Source organism: Taudactylus pleione, unplaced genomic scaffold, assembly GCF_031769625.1.
Source record: "Taudactylus pleione unplaced genomic scaffold, aTauple2 ptg000488l, whole genome shotgun sequence".
Lineage (NCBI taxonomy): Eukaryota > Metazoa > Chordata > Amphibia > Anura > Myobatrachidae > Taudactylus > Taudactylus pleione.
Window position 1 is genome coordinate 1,442,929 of NW_028284890.1, and position 27,893 is coordinate 1,470,821.

At 44.7% G+C, this 27,893-nt stretch overlaps 2 protein-coding genes across 2 annotated transcripts in view; one reads left to right on the forward strand and one right to left on the reverse strand.

Moving 5' to 3' along the window:
* Positions 1 to 360: 360 nt before the first annotated feature.
* Positions 361 to 27,893, reverse strand: part of LOC148502640 (uncharacterized) — a 72,643-nt gene continuing 45,110 nt past the window's right edge. Inside the window, exons 8-9 of the mRNA XM_088449604.1 lie at positions 2,181 to 2,546; positions 361 to 2,098 (exon numbers count right to left, since the gene is read on the reverse strand). Coding sequence (XP_088305730.1) covers positions 1,575 to 2,098; positions 2,181 to 2,546 — 890 coding nt within the window. The 3' untranslated portion in view covers positions 361 to 1,574. The remainder of the gene's footprint in view (positions 2,099 to 2,180; positions 2,547 to 27,893) is intronic.
* Positions 20,444 to 27,893, forward strand: part of LOC148502641 (uncharacterized) — a 164,646-nt gene continuing 157,196 nt past the window's right edge. Inside the window, exon 1 of the mRNA XM_088449566.1 lies at positions 20,444 to 20,611. The gene's annotated coding sequence lies outside the window, so the exon portion shown is untranslated. The remainder of the gene's footprint in view (positions 20,612 to 27,893) is intronic.

Genomic DNA, 27,893 nt, shown 5'->3' on the forward strand with positions numbered 1-27,893 from the left:
GAGGACAATTTGTACTGATCCTATTTATCCTGTGATGTCCCTGTATTATTCCCCCATTACTACGTACCGTGCTCACATCTGTATTCTGCTGGGGATATCGGGAGCTGGATGCACATTACTGGTGGTGTCACCACTGTGGGAGGTGACAGTGCAGGGCATACTGAGGACAATCTGTACTGATCCTACTTATCCTGTGATGTCCCTGTATTATTCCTCCATTACTACGTACCCTGCTCACATCTGTATTCTGCTGGGGATATCGGGAGCCTGATGCACATTACTGGTGGTGTCACCACTGTGGGAGGTGACAGTGCAGGACATACTGAGGACAATCTGTACTGATCCTACTTATCCTGTGATGTCCCTGTATTATTCCTCCATTACTACGTACCCTGATCACATCTGTATTCTGCTGGGGATATCGGGAGCTGGAAACACATTACTGGTGGTGTCACCACTGTGGGAGGTGACAGTGCAGGACATACTGAGGACAATCTGTAAATAGTCATGATGACAGATTAGTTATGTTCCCATATTACATCATGTGGTCTTGTTATTGCACAAATAGGCCAATAGTACTATAATAATCTAATACAGAGAGTTTTCCAAATTCCGCCATTACAGGCCATGGTTTAAGGATATCCATGCTTGAATCCATATGGTTAAATCAAACTGACTGAGGCACTAATTGAGTAACCTGTGCTCAAGCATGAAATTCCTTTAAGTCTGGCCTGTAATAGTGGAGTTTGGGAACCTCTGATCTGATAGAATAAGGAAAGTGAAAGCCATTACATGAGGAACCTGTTGGAGCCCTATGTTGGTGACATCCGTGTGGATATATAATCAAGTGTAATATATTAGTATATAGGGGCTGATTCACCAGAGGACACAATGACGATAGTTACACAGATAGAGCGAATGTTTGCCATCACACCTGCGTATAAGTCACACAGCGATCACACTGCGATTACAGAAGCAAAGAGGAATACATCACATAGTGAGTGGCAGGGTGACCGTTTGGGGGAGGTAATGGGGGTGGACAGAATTCTACAGGTGTGTCTGTCCGTGTGATCGCCATGTCATGGGCGTGTGTCTGTGTGATCATCATGTCATGGGCGTGTTTGTCCGTGTGGTCGCCATGTCATGGGCGTGTATAAATTAGCCATAGAGATGGCAGCTGCAGCATGAGACCTCTCTGTGTGTCAGGAGAGCTGCAGTGTTTGTGGCTGGTCAGACCTGATGTAAATGTTGTGTGCCTGCTTGATGTGCGGCGATGGTACCGATGATTACACAGGAGGGTGACATTGGATAATAATGAGAATGCAGCAGTGGGCGTGGTTATGGCGGCTGTGCCTCGGCATTAGCATATATTATCACCTGCGATCTGTAAGAGACTGCAGCTGCATTTGCTTCCGCTGCTGAATCAGACCCATAGTGTGATAATGCAAATGTAATTTATTCTTCATCAAGCAGGGACAGCAATCTAGGCTAACATTGTATTTATGCTTGTTCTGATAATTCTCAATATTACAGTACTGTAAATACCGCTGCAATTTCTATATATTTCTAGACGCTCATACACATTGTTTTTCTCCTGTGTGACGTCGCTGATGTGTAACTAGATATGATTTCTGTGTAAAACATTTCCCACACTCAGGACATGAAAATGGTTTCTCACCTGTGTGACTTCTACGATGTACTACAAAATGTGATTTCTGTGTAAAACATTTCCCACACTCAGGACATGAATATGGTTTCTCACCTGTGTGACTTCTCTGATGTGTAACAAGAGTGAATTTCTTTGTGAAACATTTCCCACACTCAGGACATGGAAATGGCCTCTCACCTGTGTGACATCTCTGATGTATAACAAGATCTGATTTCTTTGTAAAACATTTCCCACACTCAGGACATGGAAATGGTTTCTCACCTGTGTGACTTTTCTGATGTGTAACAAAATGTGATTTGTCTGTAAAACATTTCCCGCACTCAGGACATGGAAATGGCCTCTCACCTGTGTGACGTCTCTGATGTATAACAAGATCTGATTTCTCTTTAAAGCATTTCCCACACTCAGGACATGAAAATGGTTTCTCACCTGTGTGACGTCTCTGATGTGAAACGAACTGATTTGTGTGTAAAACATATCCCACATTCAGAACATGAAAATGGTGTCTCACCTGTGTGACTTCTCTGATGTTTAACAAGAACTGATTTGTGTGTAAAACATTTTCCACATTCAGAACATGAAAATGGGTTCTCACCTGTGTGACTTCGCTGATGTGTAACAAGTTCTGATTTCTGTGTAAAACATTTCCCACACTCAGAACATGGAAATGGCCTCTCACCTGTATGACTTCTCTCATGTACAGCAAGTGCTCCCTGCTGTTTAAAACATTTTCCACACTCAGAACATGCATATGGTCTCTCACCTGTGTGACGTCTCTGATGTATAACAAGAGATGATTTCTGTGTAAAACATTTCCCACACTCAGAACATGGAAATGGCCTCTCACCTGTGTGACTTCTCTGATGTACATCAAGTGCTCCCTGCTCTAGAAAACATTTCCCACACTCAGAACATGAATATGGTCTCTCACCTGTGTGAATCTTTGTATGTCTACTAAGATAACTTTTCAGAGTAAAACATTTCCCACACTCAGAACATAGAAAAGGCCTCTCAGCTGCGTGAACTTTCTTCTGATGTATAGAAAGACTGATCTGCTTGGTAAAACTTTTCCCACAATCAGAACATGAGAATGGATTATCACCTGTGTGATCTGAGCTGTGTGTAACACTACTGGGATTATCAGGAGAACATTCCTCATGGTTAGAGGGATCAGAGGATAGATAAGCACTGTGAGATGCTGGATGTATACTGGGGATAATGGGTTTTTCTCCTGGAGAGTCCTGTGAGAAGTTATTGTCTAGGTCACAATCTGTAGATAATATGAGACGTCTCCGCAAATTATTCCTGCTGCTGTGTCCATCTGCTGGGAACAGAATAATTATATGGGAATTACCATCACTGCAGAGCTATACCATACTGTGTAACTATAAGACGTGCCCGGCTGTACCCCAACATCTCCATACTGTGTAACTATAAGACGTGCCCGGCTGTACCCCAACATCTCCATACTGTGTAACTATAAGACGTGCCCGGCTGTACCCCAACATCTCCATACTGTGTAACTATAAGACGTGCCCGGCTGTACCCCAACATCTCCATACTGTGTAACTATAAGACGTGCCCGGCTGTACCCCAACATCTCCATACTGTGTAACTATAAGACGTGCCCGGCTGTACCCCAACATCTCCATACTGTGTAACTATAAGACGTGCCCGGCTGTACCCCTACATCTCATACTGTGTAACTATAAGACGTGCCCGGCTGTACCCCAACATCTCCATACTGTGTAACTATAAGACGTGCCAGGCTATACCCCAACATGTCGATACTGTGTAACTATAATAAGACGTGCCCAGCTGTACCCCAACATCTCCATACTGTGTAACTATAAGACTTGCCCGGCTGTACCCCAACATCTCCATACTGTGTAACTATAATAAGACGTGCCCGGCTGTACCCAACATCTCATACTGTGTAACTATAATAAGACGTGCCCGGCTGTACCCCAACATCTCCATACTGTGTAACTATAATAAGACGTGCCTGACTGTACCCCAACATCTCCATACTGTGTAACTATAATAAGACGTGCCTGACTGTACCCCAACATCTCCATACTGTGTAACTATAAGACGTGCCCGGCTGTACCCCAACATCTCCATACTGTGTAACTATAATAAGACATGTCCGGCTGTACACCAACATCTCCATACTGTGTAACTATAATAAGACGTGCTTGACTGTACCCCAACATCTCCATACTGTGTAACTATAATAAGACGTGCTTGACTGTACCCCAACATCTCCATACTGTGTAACTATAATACGTGCCCGGCTGTACTCCTACATCTCCATACTGTGTAACTATAATAAGACGTGCCCGGCTGTACCCCAACATCTCCATACTGTGTAACTATAAGACGTGCCCGGCTGTACCCCAACATCTCCTACTGTGTAACTATAAGACGTGCCCGGCTATACCCCAACATCTCCATACTGTGTAACTATAATAAGACGTGCCCGGCTGTACCCCAACATCTCCATACTGTGTAACTATAAGACGTGCCCGGCTGTACCCCAACATCTCCATACTGTGTAACTATAATAAGACGTGCCCGGCTGTACACCAACATCTCCATACTGTGTAACTATAATAAGACGTGCCCGGCTATACCCCAACATCTCCATACTGTGTAACTATAATAAGACGTGCCCGGCTGTACCCCAACATCTCCATACTGTGTAACTATAATAAGACGTGCCCGGCTGTACCCCAACATCTCCATACTGTGTAACTATAAATAAGACGTGCCCAGCTGTACCCCAACATCTCCATACTGTGTAACTATAAGACGTGCCCGGCTGTACACCAACATCTCCATACTGTGTAACTATAATAAGACGTGCCCGGCTATACCCCAACATCTCCATAGTGTGTAACTATAATAAGATGTGCCCGGCTGTACCCTAACATCTCCATACTGTGTAACTGTAATAAGACGTGCCCGGCTGTACCCCAACATCTCATACTGTGTAACTATAATAAGATGTGCCCGGCTGTACCCCAAAATCTCCATACTGTGTAACTATAATAAGACGTGCCTGACTGTACCCCTACATCTCATACTGTGTAACTATAAGACGTGCCCGGCTGTACCCCAACATCTCCATACTGTGTAACTATAAGACGTGCCCGGCTGTACCCCAACATCTCCATCCTGTGTAACTATAAGACGTGCCCAGCTGTACCCCAACATCTCCATACTGTGTAACTATAAGACGTGCCCGGCTGTACCCCAACATCTCTATCCTGTGTAACTATAATAAGACGTGCCCAGCTGTACCCCAACATCTCCATACTGTGTAACTATAAGACGTGTCCGGCTGTACCCCAACATCTCATACTGTGTAACTATAAGACGTGCCCGGCTGTACCCCAACATCTCCATACTGTGTACCTATAATAAGCCGTGCCCAGCTGTACCCCAACATCTCCATACTGTGTAACTATAATAAGACGTGCCCGGCTGTACCCCAACATCTCCATACTGTGTAACTATAATAAGACGTGCCCGGCTGTACCCAAACATCTCCATACTGTGTAACTATAATAAGACGTGCCCGGCTGTACCTCAACATCTCCATACTGTGTAACTATAATAAGACGTGCCCGGCTGTACCCCAATATCTCCATACTGTGTAACTATAATAAGACGTGCCCGGCTGTACCCAAACATCTCCATACTGTGTAACTATAATAAGATGTGCCCGGTTGTACCCCAACATCTCATACTGTGTAACTATAATAAGACGTGCCCGGCTGTACCCCAACATCTCCATTCTGTGTAACTATAATAAGATGTGCCCGGCTGTACACCCAACATCTCCATACTGTGTAACTATAATAAGACGTGCCCGGCTGTACCCCCAAAATCCCCATACTGTGTAACTATAACACATGCATGCTCTATACATTATATCACACACAGGACATACTAGCTGCATCCTGCTGTGTCCTCACACTCTCCATATCTCCATCTCAGTATGTGTAACAGAGTGCAGGCATGGTCTATACATTATATCACACACAGGACATACTAGCTGCATCCTGCTGTGTCCTCACACTCTCCATATCTCCATCTCAGTATGTGTAACAGAGTGCAGGCATGGTCTATACATTATATCACACACAGGACATACTAGCTGTATCCTGCTGTGTCCTCACACTCTCCATATCTCCATATCAGTATGTGTAACAGAGTGCAGGCATGGTCTATACATTATATCACACACAGGTCATACTAGCTGCACCCTGCTGTGTCCTCACACTCTCCATATCTCCATCTCAGTATGTGTAAAAGAGTGCAGGCATGGTCTATACATTATATCACACACAGGTCATACTAGCTGTATCCTGCTGTGTCCTCACACTCTCCATATCTCCATCTCAGTATGTGTAACAGAGTGCAGGCATGGTCTATACATTATATCACACACAGGTCATACTAGCTGTATCCTGCTGTGTCCTCACACTCTCCATATCTCCATCTCAGTATGTGTAACAGAGTGCAGGCATGGTCTATACATTATATCACACACAGGACATACTAGCTGCACCCTGCTGTGTCCTCACACTCTCCGTATCTCCATCTCAGTATGTGTAACAGAGTGCAGGCATGGTCTATACATTATATCACACACAGGTCATACTAGCTGTATCCTGCTGTGTCCTCACACTCTCCATATCTCCATCTCAGTATGTGTAACAGAGTGCAGGCATGGTCTATACATTATATCACACACAGGTCATACTAGCTGTACCCTGCTGTGTCCTCACACTCTCCGTATCTCCATCTCAGTATGTGTAACAGAGTGCAGGCATGGCCTATACATTATATCACACACAGGAAATACTAGCTGTATCCTGCTGTGTCCTCACACTCTCCATATCTCCATCTCAGTATGTATAACAGAGTGCAGGCATGGTCTATACATTATATCACACACAGGACATACTAGCTGTATCCTGCTGTGTCCTCACACTCTCCTGATCTCCATCTCAGTATGTGTAACAGAGTGCAGGCATGGCCTATACATTATATCACACACAGGAAATACTAGCTGTATCCTGCTGTGTCCTCACACTCTCCGTATCTCCATCTCAGTATGTGTAACAGAGTGCAGGCATGGTCTATACATTATATCACACACAGGTCATACTAGCTGTACCCTGCTGTGTCCTCACACTCTCCATATCTCCATCTCAGTATGTGTAACAGAGTACAGGCATGGTCTATACATTATATCACACACAGGTCATACTAGCTGCATCCTGCTGTGTCCTCACACTCTCCATATCTCCATCTCAGTATGTGTAACAGAGTGCAGGCATGGTCTATACATTATATCACACACAGGTCATACTAGCTGCATCCTGCTGTGTCCTCACACTCTCCATATCTCCATCTCAGTATGTGTAACAGAGTGCAGGCATGGTCTATACTTAATATCACACACAGGACATACTAGCTGTACCCTGCTGTGACCTCACAATCTCTGTATCTCTATCTCAGTATGTGTAACAGAGTGCAGGCATGGTCTATACATTATATCACACACAGGACATACTAGCTGTGTCCTCACACTCTCTATATCTCCATCTCAGTATGTGTAACAGAGTGCAGGCATGGTCTATACATTATATCACACACAGGACATACTAGCTGTATCCTGCTGTGTCCTCACACTCTCCATATCTCCATCTCAGTATGTGTAACAGAGTGCAGGCATGGTCTATACATTATATCACACACAGGTCATACGAGCTGCACCCTGCTGTGTCCTCACACTCTCCATATCTCCATCTCAGTATGTGTAACAGAGTGCAGGCATGGTCTATACATTATATCACACAGAGGACATACTAGCTGTATCCTGCTGTGTCCTCACACTCTCCATATCTCCATCTCAGTATGTGTAACAGAGTGCAGGCATGGTCTATACATTATATCACACACAGGACATACTAGCTGCACCCTGCTGTGTCCTCACACTCTCCATATCTCCATCTCAGTATGTGTAACAGAGTGCAGGCATGGTCTATACATTATATCACACACAGGACATACTAGCTGTATCCTGCTGTATCCTCACACTCTCCATATCTCCATCTCAGTATGTGTAACAGAGTGCAGGCATGGTCTATACATTATATCACACACAGGACATACTAGCTGCACCCTGCTGTGTCCTCACACTCTCCATATCTCCATCTCAGTATGTGTAACAGAGTGCAGGCATGGTCTATACATTATATCACACACAGGACATACTAGCTGTATCCTGCTGTGTCCTCACACTCTCCATATCTCCATATCAGTATGTGTAACAGAGTGCAGGCATGGTCTATACATTATATCACACACAGGTCATACTAGCTGCACCCTGCTGTGTCCTCACACTCTCCATATCACCATCTCAGTATGTGTAACAGAGTGCAGGCATGGTCTATACATTATATCACACACAGGTCATACTAGCTGCACCCTGCTGTGTCCTCACACTCTCCATATCTCCATCTCAGTATGTGTAACAGTGCAGGCATGGTCTACACATTATATCACACACAGGACATACTAGCTGTACCCTGCTGTGTCCTCACACTCTCCATATCTCCATCTCAGTATGTGTAACAGAGTGCAGGCATGGTCTATACATTATATCACACACAGGACATACTAGCTGCATCCTGCTGTGTCCTCACACTCTCCATATCTCCATCTCAGTATGTGTAACAGAGTGCAGGCATGGTCTATACATTATATCACACACAGGTCATACTAGCTGTATCCTGCTGTGTCCTCACACTCTCCATATCTCCATCTCAGTATGTGTAACAGAGTGCAGGCATGGTCTATACATTATATCACACACAGGACATACTAGCTGCACCCTGCTGTGTCCTCACACTCTCCGTATCTCCATCTCAGTATGTGTAACAGAGTGCAGGCATGGTCTATACATTATATCACACACAGGACATACTAGCTGCATCCTGCTGTGTCCTCACACTCTCCATATCTCCATCTCAGTATGTGTAACAGAGTGCAGGCATGGTCTATACATTATATCACACACAGGACATACTAGCTGCACCCTGCTGTGTCCTCACACTCTCCGTATCTCCATCTCAGTATGTGTAACAGAGTGCAGGCATGGTCTATACATTATATCACACACAGGACATACTAGCTGTATCCTGCTGTGTCCTCACACTCTCCATATCTCCATCTCAGTATATGTAACAGAGTGCAGGCATGGTCTATACATTATATCACACACAGGTCATACTAGCTGTATCCTGCTGTGTCCTCACACTCTCCGGATCTCCATCTCAGTATGTGTAACAGAGTGCAGGCATGGCCTATACATTATATCACACATAGGACATACTAGCTGTATCCTGCTGTGTCCTCACACTCTCTGGATCTCCATCTCAGTATGTGTAACAGAGTGCAGGCATGGTCTATACATTATATCACACACAGGACATACTAGCTGTATCCTGCTGTGACCTCACACTCTCCGTATCTCTATCTCAGTATGTGTAACAGAGTGCAGGCATGGTCTATACATTATATCACACACAGGACATACTAGCTGCACCCTGCTGTGTCCTCACACTCTCCATATCTCCATCTCAGTATGTGTAACAGAGTGCAGGCATGGTCTATACATTATATCACACACAGGTCATACTAGCTGTATCCTGCTGTGTCCTCACACTCTCCATATCTCCATCTCAGTATGTGTAACAGAGTGCAGGCATGGTCTATACATTATATCACACACAGGACATACTAGCTGTATCCTGCTGTGTCCTCACACTCTCCATATCTCCATCTCAGTATGTGTAACAGAGTGCAGGCATGGTCTATACATTATATCACACACAGGTCATACTAGCTGTATCCTGCTGTGTCCTCATACTCTCCATATCTCCATCTCAGTATGTGTAACAGAGTGCAGGCATGGTCTATACATTATATCACACACAGGACATACTAGCTGTATCCTGCTGTGTCCTCACACTCTCCGGATCTCCATCTCAGTATATGTAACAGAGTGCAGGCATGGTCTATACATTATATCACACACAGGACATACTAGCTGTATCCTGCTGTGTCCTCACACTCTCCATATCTCCATCTCAGTATGTGTAACAGAGTGCAGGCATGGTCTATACATAATATCACACACAGGACATACTAGCTGTATCCTGCTGTGTCCTCATACTCTCCATATCTCCATCTCAGTATGTGTAACAGAGTGCAGGCATGGTCTATACATTATATCACACACAGGACATACTAGCTGTATCCTGCTGTGTCCTCACACTCTCCGTATCTCCATCTCAGTATGTGTAACAGAGTGCAGGCATGGTCTATACATTATATCACACAGAGGTCATACTAGCTGCATCCTGCTGTGTCCTCACACTCTCCGTATCTCCATCTCAGTATATGTAACAGAGTGCAGGCATGGTCTATACATTATATCACACACAGGATATACTAGCTGTATCCTGCTGTGTCCTCACACTCTCCATATCTCCATCTCAGTATGTGTAACAGAGTGCAGGCATGGTCTATACATTATATCACACACAGGTCATACTAGCTGTATCCTGCTGTGTCCTCACACTCTCCGTATCTCCATCTCAGTATGTGTAACAGAGTGCAGGCATGGTCTATACATTATATCACACACAGGTCATACTAGCTGTATCCTGCTGTGTCCTCATACTCTCCATATCTCCATCTCAGTATGTGTAACAGAGTGCAGGCATGGTCTATACATTATATCACACACAGGACATACTAGCTGTCTCCTGCTGTGTCCTCACACTCTCCATATCTCCATCTCAGTATGTGTAACAGAGTGCAGGCATGGTCTATACATTATATCACACACAGGTCATACTAGCTGTATCCTGCTGTGTCCTCACACTCTCCATATCTCTATCTCAGTAAATGTAAAATAACCAGTTTGTATCTCTCTAGGAATTAATATCTTCACTGGAGGTTAGATACGCTCTAACCTCTAAGGGGATCTACTGGAACATGCAAAAGAACCAGCTGGACTCAAATGAATCAGCAAAAACACAATGGAACAGAAAAATCCACATTTTAAACAATCGGGATCCACCATTACCCTCGCTGTGGACCTCCAGGCAGAAAATGTTATACTTTCCTAAAAGATAATTATACAGGTCTGGTTCATATCTCTGGTAAAACAGAATGAAACCAGTACAAGAAATCACATTCAAAGATGTTATTACCATCAGTGATCATTGATAATGTCAGGCAGTAGTGGTCAGGAAGGATCATGGGTAATATCCCATTGAAGGGCATGGGGAGGACCATCAACAAAGGTCATTTTTGAAGTGGACAGTAAAGAACATGAGTAGCTGGTAGAAGACAAAGATATGATGAGTGTGGGGAGGAGACTGGTCAGATCTCTGGGCTGGTAACACAGTGACATGATGTGAGGAGGAGAGCAGGAGTATAATAGGGGATGATGGCTCCTGATGTATGAGATACACCAGAGAGTGTGGGGAGGAGACTGGTCAGATCTCTGGGCTGGTAACACACAGTGACATGATGTGAGGGGGAAAGCAGGAGTATAATAGGGGATGATGGCTCCTGATGTATGAGATACACCAGAGAGTGTGGGGAGGAGACTGGTCAGATCTCTGGGCTGGTAACACACAGTGACATGATGTGAGGGGGGAGCAGGAGTATAATAGGGGCTGGTGGCTCCTGATGTATGAGATACACCAGAGAGTGTGGGGAGGAGACTGGTCAGATCTCTGGGCTGGTAACACACAGTGACATGATGTGAGGGGGAGAGCAGGAGTATAATAGAGGCTGATGGCTCCTGATGTATGACATACACCAGAGAGTGTGGGGAGGAGACTGGTCAGATCTCTGCGCTGGTAACACACAGTGACATGATGTGAGGGGGAAAGCAGAAGTATAATAGGGGCTGATAGCTCCTGATGTATGAGATACACCAGAGAGTGTGGGGAGGAGACTGGTCAGCTCTCTGGGCTGGTAACACACAGTGACATGATGTCAGGGGGAAAGCAGGAGTATAATAATAGCAAATGGCTCCTGAATCCCCCACTGTGCATATACATTTTATTCATTAGTTTGTACTGACAGAGGAGGGTGTAGGATAAGAGATTGCTGTAGTGACTGAACAGAGTATGTGACTCTTTTCTGCAATAAGTGTTTATTACTCACCTGTGCTGATATCTGTAGGGATTTCCTCCTCTTTACACTTCTGATCACCCCTCACATACGTCTCTTCTTCTCCCTCTATATCTTCTGCCTTTATATCAATCACATACGTCTCTTCTACCTCTATAACTTCTACCTTTATATCATTCACATACGTCTCTTCTTCTCCCTCTGTATCTTCTGTCTTCATATCAGTCACATACGTCTCTTTTTCTCCCTCTGTATCTTCTGCCTTCATATCAGTCACATACGTCTCTTCTCCCTTCATATCAGTCACATACGTCTCTTCTTCTCCCTCTGTATCTTCTGCCTTCATATCAGTCACATACGTCTCTTCTCCCTCTGTATCGTCTGCCTTTATATCAGTCACATACGTCTCTTCTTCTCCCACTGTATCTTCTGCCTTTATATCAGTCACATATGTCTCTTCTTCTCCCTCTATATCTTCTGTCTTCATATCAACAAGATCTTCACTCTGAATGACACATAAAATAATCAAGTCTAATTTAATTGAGAATAAACAGTAAAATAATCAGTGTATAATACACACACAGATTCTCTATAGATCATATAGTCACAGTCACTTTGGTATACTGGTATCTACCTGATGCTCCTGTGGGGTCCTGCGACTCTCCTCTGTACAATCCTGTGAATAAAGATGATGGGGACATCTCTCTGTGGTATTTCTATTACTGGGTCCATCTATAGGAAACACAGTGACTGAGTACATTGTATATATGTGCTTATCAGGTAATGTGTGTATATAGGGCTCCCAAACCTGCTCTACCCTGTACAATAAATGACAGTCTCCTCTTACCCAGTGATGTGAGGTGCAGGTGATTCTCCATCATCGTGTCCTTGTACAGACCCATGTTCCTCTATATATTCCCTCTTCTGCATGGAGACATAGACAGTGACATCCTGACACCTTATAGGAACCTGACACACACAATGATATAGTCATCTCCCAGACACATCCCCTGGTTGTACTGTCATGTATTATTACTACAGATATAAGTGATGTTACAATGACACTCTCAGATCCCCTCACCTCCCCAGTCATGTCCCTGTATTATTACTATAGATAAAAGTGATGTCACTGTGACACTCCCCTGGATTTAGTCGTCGATCCAATTAGACATGACAGTCGCATCCACGAGTAAGTACAGCTATATGCCACACTTACGGTCCCACCACACACATATAAATATCCATGGTTGCGGGGCTAGATCGGGCCATGAGTGGAGCAGGTTGCAGGTTAGTTGGTGGCGATAACTCAACCCTTTGCGTCTACTTGAATCAAAGCCATAGTATTCCCAGTCATTTCACTCCTGTCTTTGTCTTTAATATAGCATATACACTAGATAAGCTCACTTAAAAAAACAGGGATCATATTTAAACGTGCACCACCGAAAGATGTAATTTGAAATCTGAGAGCTCTCATGGTAAAGGTTGTTTTAAATTACAAAAAAACCCTCTATTTACTCAGGTAGTTACTGTAAGAGGCAATATGTGTATGTGTGTGTGTAGGTGGTCGAGTGATAAGTGAGGGGTTATATTTTGCAACAAAGGTTAGTTTCTTTGTATCACTCTATATCAGCTCTAAGAAATATGATGATAGAGAATCAGCCCTTAGTCACATCTCCATCTAACACCACTAGTAATACATGTGTCCTGTTATTCCCTAATAACTACAGGGTTATTACATCTGATGCTCCATCTACCACTGATCTGTATTATTGTATTACTGAGAATCAGACCTTAGTCACATCTCCATCTAACACCACTAGTAATACATGTGTCCTGTTATTCCCTAATAACTACAGGGTTATTACAGCTGATGCTCCATCTACCACTGATCTGTATTATTGTATTACTGAGAATCAGCCCTTAGTCACATCTCCATCTAACAGCACTAGTAATACATGTGTCCTGTTATTCCCTAATAACTACAGGGATATTACATCTGATGCTCCATCTACCACTGATCTGTATTATTATATTACTGAGAATCAGCCCTTAGTCACATCTCCATCTAACAGCACTAGTAATACATGTGTCCTGTTATTCCCTAATAACTACAGGGTTATTACATCTGATGCTCCATCTACCACTGATCTGTATTATTGTATTACTGAGAATCAGCCCTTAGTCACATCTCCATATAACACCACTAGTAATACACGTGTCCTGTTATTCCCTAATAACTACAGGTTTATTACAGCTGATGCTCCATCTACCACTGATCTGTATTATTGTATTACTGAGAATCAGTCCTTAGTCACATCTCCATCTAACACCACTAGTAATACATGTGTCCTGTTATTCCCTAATAACTACAGGGTTATTACATCTGATGCTCCATCTACCACTGATCTGTATTATTGTATTACTGAGAATCAGACCATAGTCACATCCCCATCTAACAGCACTAGTAATACATGTGTCCTGTTATTCCCTAATAACTACAGGGTTATTACAGCTAGTGCTCCATCTACCACTGATCTGTATTATTGTATTACTGAGAATCAGACCATAGTCACATCTCCATCTAACACCACTAGTAATAAATGTGTCCTGTTATTCCCTAATAACTACAGGGATATTACATCTAATGCTCCATCTACCACTGATCTGTATTATTGTATTACTGAGAATCAGCCCTTAGTCACATCTCCATATAACACCACTAGTAATACATGTGTCCTGTTATTCCCTAATAACTACAGGGATATTACATCTAATGCTCCATCTACCACTGATCTGTATTATTGTATTACTGAGAATCAGCCCTTAGTCACATCTCCATATAACACCACTAGTAATACATGTGTCCTGTTATTCCCTAATAACTACAGGGATATTACATCTAATGCTCCATCTACCACTGATCTGTATTATTGTATTACTGAGGATGATATTAGTGGTATTTGCCAACCAAGAGGAAATTGTTACCTACATGTGCATCTAAATTGGCAAAAAAATGTATGGTATGTACTAAGGGTCACATCTGTGAGAGAACCTGGCAATCGGGTCCCTTGTTTCATCCTCGTCTACCCAGAGGCCAGACTTTGTGAGAGAGAAAAGATCCAGACTAATATATAGTAATGTTCTTTATTGTGTTATTTATTAATGTGTGACATCCTGTACAAGGAGACGGCTGGGAGACGGGAATAATAATAAATCACAGGATAGTGACAATCTTACCTGTGGAAGTGTTCTTATGTCCACTTCAAGTGTCTGCAATAATCAGAGGCTTGGGTAAAACCCCTGTATAAGAGGGAAGAAACTACATATGAGATAAATAGAAAATGTCAGATATCAATTACCTACATAACGCATAAACACAAACAGGACCTAAATAAAGCATAACCACAAATAGCACCTACATAGAGCATAACCACAAATAGCACCTACATAGAGCATAAACACAAACAGGACCTACATAGAGCATAACCACAAATAGCACCTACATAGAGCATAACTACAAATAGCACCTACATAGAGCATAACCACAAATAGCACCTACATAGAGCATAACCACAAATAGCACCTACATAGAGCATAACTACAAATAGCACCTACATAGAGCATAAACACAAATAGCACCTACATAGAGCATAACCACAAATAGCACCTACATAGAGCATAACCACAAATAGCACCTACATAGAGCATAAACACAAACAGGACCTACATAGAGCATAACCACAAATAGCACCTACATAGAGCATAACCACAAATAGCACCTACATAGAGCATAAACACAAATAGCACCTACATAGAGCATAACCACAAATAGCACCTACATAGAGCATAAACACAAATAGCACTACATAGAGCATAACCACAAATAGCACCTACATAGATCATAAACACAAATAGCACCTACATAGATCATAACCACAAATAGCACCTACATAGAGCATAACCACAAATAGGACCTACACAGAGCATAACCACAAATAGCACCTACATAGAGCATAAACACAAACAGGACCTACATAGAGCATAACCACAAATAGCACCTACATAGAACATAACCACAAATAGGACCTACACAGAGCATAACCACAAATAGGACCTACATAGAGCATAACCACAAATAGCACCTACATAGAGCATAACCACAAATAGGACCTAGCGTTCCCGCTAGGCTGTTTCAGCGGGCGCCTTGCTCTGCCCTATTTTTGAAGGGCAGAAAGCACCCTGCCCTCCAGCGCGGAGCCCTGCTGAAACAGCCTTCGGGTTCCGTCCTCCATCCACGGGCTGCAGTGTCCCGTGGGTGGGGAAAACGGCAGAGCGGAGGTCACCGCCGGTGAACGGATTCCATCACAGTGACCGCAGTGCTTGGGGGCTGCCCGGCTTGTCCGTAAGTACCGGACATGCCCCCAAGAGTGACGAAAAGGGGACGCGTCACTTTTCAGTGACCATGCCCTTACTCTAGGTCTGGTTCCCTGCCTGTCACCGGACCTAGAGTGAAAACTAAGGACCTACAGAGAGCATAACCACAAACAGAACCTACATAGAGCATAACCAGAAATAGGACCTACATAGAGCATAACCACAAACAGGACCTACATAGAGCATAACCAGAAACAGGACCTACATAGAGCATAACCAGAAATAGCACCTACATAGAGCATAACCAGAAGCAGGACCTACATAGAGCATAACCACATACAGGACCTACATAGAGTATAACCACATACAGGACCTACATAGAGCATAACCACATACAGGATCTACATAGATCATAACCAGAAATAGGACCTACATGTAATCAGAGCAGCGATATAATAAATCAAGAAGCATCACAAAAAACATGTAAAGGATGACAGATCATTAATGACCCGGTTGGACAAGAACTCCGGCAACTGCTGACTGACACTAAATGGACGCGTACGCGCAATGTAGCAAATTTCAGCAAATCTCTATTCAAAAACATGGTTGAGATTCAGGTGAGAGGGAATACTATATGGAGGTGTTGGAATGGGCATTTCAGTGCAACACAAAAGGTACTGCTGCCCATTCCTACCATCACTTTGGTGGCAGTCGCCTTGCACGTCCGCTCTTTCTGTACGCCAGTCACTAATCTGCTCAGGGTTAGTACTGCTCATGGGCAGGATGCGGGGGCCAGGTTAGAGGACAGAGCTGCAGACAGAACTGTAGTGATCAGCCTAGCACCCTGCTCCTGTCACAACCCATGCAGTTCCTTTTTCCTGTCTGGGGTGTCACTAACTGATCTGGTGGTTCTAGCACACTATGGTATGTATCTCAGCAGTTTGTTGCATTAGCAAGTAATATCACATATCAGTGTGTGCTGGGAGCTGTGTTATTCCCCCTCATATATCACTTACAGTGCCCTCTCTGTTATATAATAATAATAATACCACATATCAGTGTGTGCTGGGAGCTGTGTTATTCCCCTTTATATAGCACTGTACAGTTCCATCCCCCTATATAATAATAATACCACGCATCAATGCCCGCATCCCCCTATATAATAATAATACCACGCATCAATGCGTGCTGAGAGCTGTGATATTCATCCTCATATATTACTGTAAGGTCCCCTCTCCCCTATATAATAATAATACCACATATCAGTGTGGTGTGCCGGGAGATGTGTTATTCCCCTTCATATATCACTGGGCCTGATTCAGCATTTATAGCAATAGCAACTGTATACGCAGATTCAGCAATAGTTACTGCGCATTCACCACACGTGTGCAGCGATAACACTGCCATTATGGACGCAGAGCAGAATCCATCGCAGAGTGAGTGACAGGCTGTAAGCGGTTTGGGGTGGTGACGGGCGAGCTTGTCCGTTTGAATGGGCATGCATAAATTAGCCACTGCGATGACATACACAGCTTGAGTACTCACGGCGTGACACAAGGCTTGAAGTTCTGCGTAGGGTCTGACGTGCCTTAATTGCGTGATGGGCCGATGTTCGTCAATGTTACCAATGTTTACACTAGATTGCAAGGTAAGACGGATGTGAGTAAACAGAAGTGGGCGTCTTAATGGCGGCTGAGCTTTTGCAATTACTAACATTGTCGCAGTTTCAATGCATGCGTATTTGCAGCTAAGAATGCAGTTGAGAGCCGTGCTGAATCAGACCCACTGTATGGTCTCCTCTCACATATATAAAAATACCACATATCAGTGTGTTCTGGGAGCTGTGTTATTCCTCCTCATATATCACTGTACGGTCCCCTCTCCCCTATATAATAACAATACCACATATCAGTGTGTGCTGGGAGCTGTGTTATTCCCCCTCATATATCACTGTACAGGCCTCTCTTCCCTATGTAATATTGACACCACATATCCGTGTGCGCTAGAAACTGTGTTATTCTCCCTAATATATCACTGCACGGTCTTCTCCCTAAATAATAATAATAATATCACATATAAGTCAGTGCTGGGAGCTGTGTTATTCCCCTCATATATTACTGTATAGTCCCCTCTCCCCTATATTATAATACCACATACCAGTGTGTGCCAGGAGATGTGTTATTCTCCCTCATATATCACTGTACAGTCCCCTCTCTCCCTATATAATAATAATACCAAATATCAGTCTGTGCTGGGAGCTGTGTTATTCCCCCTCATATATCACTGTATGGTCCCCTCTCCCCTATAGAATAAAACCACATATCAGTGTGTGCTGGGAACTGTGTTATTCCCCTCAAATATCACTGTACAGTCCCCTCTCCCCCTATATAATAATACCAAATATCAGTGTGTGCCGGGAGCTGTGTTATTCCCTCTCATATATCACTGTACAGTCCCCTCTTCCCTATATAATAATAATACCATATATCAGTGTGAGCTGGGAGCTGTTATTCCACCTCATATATCACTGTAGAGTTCCCACTTCCATATATAATAATACCACATATCAGTGGGAGCTGGGAGCTGTGATATTCATCCTCATATATTACTGTATGGTCCCCTCTCCCCTATATAATACCACATATCAGTGTGTGCCGGGAGATGTGTTATTCCCCTTCATATATCACTGGGCCTGATTCAGCATTTATAGCAATTGCAACTGTATACGCAGATTCAGCAATAGTTACTGCGCATTCACCACACGTGTGCAGCGATAACACTGCCATTATGGACGCAGAGCAGAATCCATCGCAGAGTGAGTGACAGGCTGTAAGCGGTTTGGGGTGGTGACGGGCGAGCTTGTCCGTTTGAATGGGCATGCATAAATTAGCCACTGCGATGGCATACACAGCTTGAGTACTCACTGCGTGAGACAAGGCTTGAAGTTCTGCGTAGGGTCTGACGTGCCTTAATTGCGTGATGGGCCGATGTTCGTCGATGTTACCAATGTTTACACTAGATTGCAAGGTAAGACGGATGTGAGTAAACAGAAGTGGGCGTCTTAATGGCGGCTGAGCTTTTTCAATCACTAACATTGTCGCAGTTTCAATGCATGCGTATTTGCAGCTAAGAATGCAGTTGAGAGCATTGCTGAATCAGACCCACTGTACAGTCCCCTCTCACCTATATAATAATACCACATATCAGTGTGTGCTGGGAGCTGTGCTATTCCCCCTCATATATCACTGTACAGTCCCCTCTTCCCTATGTAATAATACCACATATCAGTGTGCGCTAGAAACTATGTTATTCTCCCTAATATATCACTGCATGGTCTTCCCCCTAAATAATAATAATACCACATATCAGTGTGTGCTGGGAGCTGTTATTCCCCCTCATATATCACTGTATAGACCCCTCTTCCCTATATTATAATACAACATACCAGTGTGTGCCAGGAGCTGTTATTCCCCCTCATATATCACCGTACACTCCCCTCTCCCCTATATAATAATACCACTTATCAGTGTGTGCTGGGAGCTGTTATTATGGGACCCCCAGTGCTGCTGTATGAGGAGACTGTGTGACAGTACAGGGTATATAGCCCAGGCCTCCCCCCACTGGTATATTCTATAGGTACAGGCCACTCCCCCTGTATAGTAGGACACCACAGGCCGCTCCCCCTGTATAGTAGGACACCACAGGCCGCTCCCCCTGTATAGTAGGACACCACAGGCAGCTCCCCCTGTATAGTAGGACACCACAGGCAGCTCCCCTGTAGGACACCACAGGCTGCTCCCCCTGTATAGCAGGACACCAAAGGCTGCTCCCCCTGTATAGTAGGGCACCACAGACCACTCCCTCTGTATAATAGGACACATTACCTGCTGCTGCTGGACACAGAGACGTCGCCTTCCCCGCGCTCTATGTAACTCCGCCCACTTCCTGTCGTCACTTGTTGTTAATCTGTATTAGGCTTTATCTCTGCTTTGTAATTTTAACAATCTGATTGGCTCCTCGAAACGTCACTCACCTCATTATCAGGGAGGAGTGGAAGACTGCAGCCATAGAGACGGCGGGTGGGCGGAGCCGTGTTAATCAGCCCGGTAATCCTCTCTAGAATGACAGTCTTCTCTATAATACATGTCCTCAGTGCGGGAGGGCGGCGGCCATTTTCCTGTATACCAGTCCAGCTGCAATATCATGTTCCCTGGCCCTGAGGTTACATTAGGAGCGGCGGCCATTTTCTCCTGGTCTGAGGTCTCCCTCCTCCTATCATTCCCACAGGAAGCAGCAGGGACAGGGAGCAGCCAGTGTTGTGTCTGACAGCAGGTAATTATATTATTATTATTATTATTATTATTATTATTATTATTATTATTATTATTATTATTATTATTATTCTTCTGTAGGCTGAGCAGACATTGGTGACACTTTGCTGTACTACAAGGAGACCAGACACTGTTTCATTGCTGTAGTACAGCTGGAGCAGACTGTGGTGTTGCATTGTCACTGTGCAGGTAGGATACACTCTAGTGTCCTAATTTTCTAATGCAGGTGGCGCAGACCCTGCTGTTACTATAGCACAGGTGGTGCAGACTCCATTGTTACTATAACACAGGTGGCGCAGACCCTGATGTTACTATAATACAGGTGGCGCAGACCCTGCTGTTACTATAGCACAGGTGGTGCAGACTCCATTGTTACTATAACAGGTGGTGCAAACTCCATTGTTACTATAACACAGGTGGCGCAGACCCTGATGTTACTATAATGCAGGTGGTGCAGACTCAGTTGTTACTATAATACAGGTGGAGCAGACCCAGTTGTTACTATAATACAGGTGGCACGGTCTCCGTTGGTACTATAGACTCTGTTGTTACTATAATACAGGTGGTGCAGACTCTATTGTTACTATAATACAGGTTTAGCAGACTCAGTTGTTACTATAATACAGGTGGTGCAGACTCCATTGTTACTATAATACAGGTGGAGTAGACCCTGCTGTTACTATAACAGGTTATGCAGACCCAGTTGTTGCTACAATACAGGTGGTGCAGACTCTGTTGTTAATATAATACAGGTGGAACAGCCCCAGTTGTTACTATAATACAGGTGGTGCAAACTCCATTGTTACTATAATACAGGTGGCGCAGACCTTGTTAATATAAAGAGAAGGAAATCGGGAGCGCTGATAATTTGTTTTAGTATCATACAAGACATCTAACAAAGATCACAAATCCAAATTCTAAGAGATTATTAACTCTGGATCTTTAATAAAATATTCTAAAATATTGACCAATAAAATTCTGCTTGTGTCACTAAGTAGTAGCATTTATCATATTAAATACAAACATAAAAACAATTTCAAAGTAAAAAAGAAACAATTGTTGCAGATCAAGGAAGAAGAAATCCTGTAACTCCTGGTGGAGGATAAATATATATGTTACACGTCCAGTTATTGTAACAGAAATCCGGATAATAAGTATGTTGGATAATGTTTCCCGGGATAATGGATGACCCGTATATTTGTATGCAGGATGAAAGGTTGAATAAACTTTATATAAAGCGGGTAATAAGTCTTATTTGTGGTTAGAGGTTCTTACCCGGTAACCTCCTGTGACTCCAATCCTGTAATAGTCAGGGGAAGGAGCACCCGCTGTCTGCTCCACAACTGATCCCGGCCGGTAACCTCCTGTGACTCCAATCCTGTAATAGTCAGGGGAAGGAGCACCCGCTGTCTGCTCCACAACTGATCCCGGCCGGGTAACCTCCTGTGACTCCAATCCTGTAATAGTCAGGGGAAGGAGCACCCGCTGTCTGCTCCACACCAGATCCCGGCCGGGTAACCTCCTGTGACTCCAATCCTGTAATAGTCAGGGGAAGGAGCACCCGCTGTCTGCTCCACAACTGATCCCGGCCGGGTAACCTCCTGTGACTCCAATTCTGTAATAGTCAGGGGAAGGAGCACCCGCTGTCTGCTCCACAACTGATCCCGGCTGGGTGACCTCCTGTGACTCCAATCCTGTAATAGTCAGGGGAAGGAGCACCCGCTGTCTGCTCCACAACTGATCCCGGCCGGGTGACCTCCTGTGACTCCAATCCTGTAATAGTCAGGGGAAGGAGCACCCGCTGTCTGCTCCACAACTGATCCCGGCCGGGTGACCTCCTGTGACTCCAAACCTGTAATAGTCAGGGGAAGGAGCACCCGCTGTCTGCTCCACAACTGATCCCGGCCGGGTGACCTCCTGTGACTCCAATCCTGTAATAGTCAGGGGAAGGAGCACCCGCTGTCTGCTCCACAACTGATCCCGGCCGGGTGACCTCCTGTGACTCCAATCCTGTAATAGTCAGGGGAAGGAGCACCCGCTGTCTGCTCCACAACTGATCCCGGCCGGGTAACCTCCTGTGACTCCAATCCTGTAATAGTCAGGGGAAGGAGCACCCGCTGTCTGCTCCACACCTGATCCCGGCAGGGTAACCTCCTGTGACTCCAATCCTGTAATAGTCAGGGGAAGGAGCACCCGCTGTCTGCTCCACAACTGATCCCGGCCGGGTAACCTCCTGTGACTCCAATCCTGTAATAGTCAGGGGAAGGAGCACCCGCTGTCTGCTCCACAACTGATCCCGCCGGGTAACCTCCTGTGACTCCAATCCTGTAATAGGGGAAGGAGCACCCGCTGTCTGCTCCACAACTGATCCCGGCCGGGTGACCTCCTGTGACTCCAATCCTGTAATAGTCAGGGGAAGGAGCACCCGCTGTCTGCTCCACAACTGATCCCGGCCGGGTAACCTCCTGTGACTCCAATCCTGTAATAGTCAGGGGAAGGAGCACCCGCTGTCTGCTCCACACCTGATCCCGGCCGGGTAACCTCCTGTGACTCCAATCCTGTAATAGTCAGGGGAAGGAGCACCCGCTGTCTGGTCCACAACTGATCCCGGCCGGGTAACCTCCTGTGACTCCAATTCTGTAATAGTCAGGGGAAGGAGCACCCGCTGTCTGCTCCATAACTGATCCCGGCCGGGTAACCTCCTGTGACTCCAATCCTGTAATAGTCAGGGAAGGAGCACCCGCTGTCTGCTCCACAACTGATCCCGGCCGGGTGACCTCCTGTGACTCCAATCCTGTAATAGTCAGGGGAAGGAGCACCCGCTGTCTGCTCCACAACTGATCCCGGCCGGGTGACCTCCTGTGACTCCAATCCTGTAACAGTCAGGGGAAGGAGCACCCGCTGTCTGCTCCTCACCTGATCCCGGCCGGGTAACCTCCTGTGACTCCAATCCTGTAATAGTCAGGGGAAGGAGCACCCGCTGTCTGGTCCACAACTGATCCCGGCCGGGTAACCTCCTGTGACTCCAATTCTGTAATAGTCAGGGGAAGGAGCACCCGCTGTCTGCTCCATAACTGATCCCGGCCGGGTAACCTCCTGTGACTCCAATCCTGTAATAGTCAGGGAAGGAGCACCCGCTGTCTGCTCCACAACTGATCCCGGCCGGGTGACCTCCTGTGACTCCAATCCTGTAATAGTCAGGGGATGGAGCACCCGCTGTCTGCTCCACAACTGATCCCGGCCGGGTAACCTCCTGTGACTCCAATCCTGTAACAGTCAGGGGAAGGAGCACCCGCTGTCTGCTCCACAACTGATCCAGGCCCGGTAACCTCCTGTGACTCCAATCCTGTAATAGTCAGGGGAAGGAGCACCCGCTGTCTGCTCCACAACTGATCCCGCCGGGTAACCTCCTGTGACTCCAATCCTGTAATAGTCAGGGGAAGGAGCACCCGATGTCTGCTCCACAACTGATCCCGGCCGGGTAAAGTGAATAGTATTGCAGGCTGTGACTCCGCTCTGTCCGGTGCTGTATGTGACAGTGGATATTAGTGATAGAAGATGCTAGAGAGCTGCTGGATTCGCCATGTAGCGCTGAAAGCACGGTTAAAAAAACGGTAATCCGGTGTCAAAAACAAGTATCCCAACAAGTAGAAATAGGTCGTGGTGAGAGTAACTAACGCGTTTCTCGGCCTTGTATAAACTGACCGTTATCTCACAAGCAATTAATCTCACTCTCAAGGACTTGTGAATTAATTGTATAATTCTGTGAACCTACAATGTATGACAAACGGATGGTTCATCCTGATAGAATCACTACATCAATGTGCTAAATGTATATAAACATAAAATATATACATACTGGCAGGAATGTAATGTATAACGGTGTCCTGCCAGTGTGACTAAGTGACGGTATAGTACACTAGTCATCTGTGCCATGTGCAGGAATGTAATGTATAACGGTGTCCTGCCAGTGTGACTAAGTGACGGTATAGTACACTAGTATATCTGTGTGATGTGCAGGAATGTAATGTATAACGGTGTCCTGCCAGTGTGACTAAGTGACGGTATAGTACACTAGTACATCTGTGTCATGTGCAGGAATGTAATATATAACGGTGTCCTGCCAGTGTGACTAAGTGACGGTATAGTACACTAGTACATCTGTGTCATGTGCAGGAATGTAATGTATAACGGCGTCCTGCCAGTGTGACTAAGTGACGGTATAGTACACTAGTCATCTGTGTCATGTGCAGGAATGTAATGTATAACTGTGTCCTGCCAGTGTGACTAAGTGACGGTATAGTACACTAGTACATCTGTGTAATGTGCAGGAATGTAATATATAACGGTCCTGCCAGTGTGACTAAGTGACGGTATAGTACACTAGTCATCTGTGTCATGTGCAGGAATGTAATATATAACGGTGTCCTGCCAGTGTGACTAAGTGACGGTATAGTACACTAGTCATCTGTGTGATGTGCAGGAATGTAATGTATAACGGTGTCCTGCCAGTGTGACTAAGTGACGGTATAGTACACTAGTACATCTGTGCGATGAGCAGGAATGTAATGTATAACGGTGTCCTGTCAGTGTGACTAAGTGACGGTATAGTACACTAGTCATCTGTGTGATGTGCAGGAATGTAATGTATAACGGTGTCCTGCCAGTGTGACTAAGTGACGGTATAGTACACTAGTACATCTGTGTCATGTGCAGGAATGTAATGTATAACGGCGTCCTGCCAGTGTGACTAAGTGACGGTATAGTACACTAGTACATCTGTGCGATGTGCAGGAATGTAATGTATAACGGCGTCCAGCCAGTGTGACTAAGTGACGGTATAGTACACTAGTCATCTGTGTCATGTGCAGTAATGTAATATATAACGGTGTCCTGCCAGTGTGACTAAGTGACGGTATAGTACACTAGTACATCTGTGTCTTGTGCAGGAATGTAATGTATAATGTTGTCCTGCCAGTGTGACTAAGTGACGGTATAGTACACTAGTACATCTGTGTCATGTGCAGGAATGTAATGTATAACGGTGTCCTGCCAGTGTGACTAAGTGACGGTATAGTACACTAGTCATCTGTGTCATGTGCAGGAATGTAATATATAACGGTGTCCTGCCAGTGTGACTAAGTGACGGTATAGTACACTAGTCATCTGTGTCATGTGCAGGAATGTAATATATAACGGTGTCCTGCCAGTGTGACTAAGTGACGGTATAGTACACTAGTCATCTGTGTGATGTGCAGGAATGTAATGTATAACGGTGTCCTGCCAGTGTGACTAAGTGACGGTATAGTACACTAGTCATCTGTGTCATGTGCAGGAATGTAATGTATAACGGTGTCCTGCCAGTGTGACTAAGTGACGGTATAGTACACTAGTCATCTGTGTCATGTGCAGGAATGTAATATATAACGGTGTCCTGCCAGTGTGACTAAGTGACGGTATAGTACACTAGTCATCTGTGTGATGTGCAGGAATGTAATGTATAACGGTGTCCTGCCAGTGTGACTAAGTGACGGTATAGTACACTAGTCATCTGTGTCATGTGCAGGAATGTAATGTATAATTGTGTCCTGCCAGTGTGACTAAGTGACGGTATAGTACACTAGTACATCTGTGTCATGTGCAGGAATGTAATGTATAACGTTGTCCTGCCAGTGTGACTAAGTGACGGTATAGTACACTAGTCATCTGTGTCATGTGCAGGAATGTAATGTATAACGTTGTCCTGCCAGTGTGACTAAGTGACGGTATAGTACACTAGTCATCTGTGTCATGTGCAGGAATGTAATATATAACGGTGTCCTGCCAGTGTGACTAAATGACGGTATAGTACACTAGTCATCTGTGTGATGTGCAGGAATGTAATGTATAACGGTGTCCTGCCAGTGTGACTAAGTGACGGTATAGTACACTAGTCATCTGTGCCATGTGCAGGAATGTAATGTATAACGGTGTCCTGCCAGTGTGACTAAGTGACGGTATAGTACACTAGTATATCTGTGTGATGTGCAGGAATGTAATGTATAACGGTGTCCTGCCAGTGTGACTAAGTGACGGTATAGTACACTAGTCCTCTGTGTCATGTGCAGGAATGTAATGTATAACGGTGTCCCGCCAGTGTGACTAAGTGACGGTATAGTACACTAGTACATCTGTGTGATGTGCAGGAATGTAATGTATAACGGTGTCCTGCCAGTGTGACTAAGTGACGGTTTAGTACACTAGTCATCTGTGTCATGTGCAGGAATGTAATATATAACGGTGTCCTGCCAGTGTGACTAAGTGACGGTATAGTACACTAGTATATCTGTGTGATGTGCAGGAATGTAATGTATAACGGTGTCCTGCCAGTGTGACTAAGTGACGGTATAGTACACTAGTCATCTGTGTGATGTGCAGGAATGTAATGTACAACGGTGTCCTGCCAGTATGACTAAGTGACGGTATAGTACACTAGTCATCTGTGTGATGTGCAGGAATGTAATGTATAACGGTGTCCTGCCAGTGTGACTAAGTGACGGTATAGTACACTAGTCATCTGTGTCATGTGCAGGAATGTAATATATAACGGTGTCCTGCCGGTGTGACTACGTGACGGTATAGTACACTAGTCATCTGTGCGATGTGCAGGAATGTAATGTATACGGTATCCTGCCAGTGTGACTAAGTGACGGTATAGTACACTAGTCATCTGTGTGATGTGCAGGAATGTAATGTATAACGGTGTCCTGCCAGTGTGACTAAGTGACGGTATAGTACACTAGTCATCTGTGTCATGTGCAGGAATGTAATGTATAATTGTGTCCTGCCAGTGTGACTAAGTGACGGTATAGTACACTAGTACATCTGTGTCATGTGCAGGAATGTAATGTATAACGTTGTCCTGCCAGTGTGACTAAGTGACGGTATAGTACACTAGTCATCTGTGTCATGTGCAGGAATGTAATGTATAACGTTGTCCTGCCAGTGTGACTAAGTGACGGTATAGTACACTAGTCATCTGTGTCATGTGCAGGAATGTAATATATAACGGTGTCCTGCCAGTGTGACTAAATGACGGTATAGTACACTAGTCATCTGTGTGATGTGCAGGAATGTAATGTATAACGGTGTCCTGCCAGTGTGACTAAGTGACGGTATAGTACACTAGTCATCTGTGTGATGTGCAGGAATGTAATGTATAACGGTGTCCTGCCAGTGTGACTAAGTGACGGTATAGTACACTAGTCATCTGTGCCATGTGCAGGAATGTAATGTATAACGGT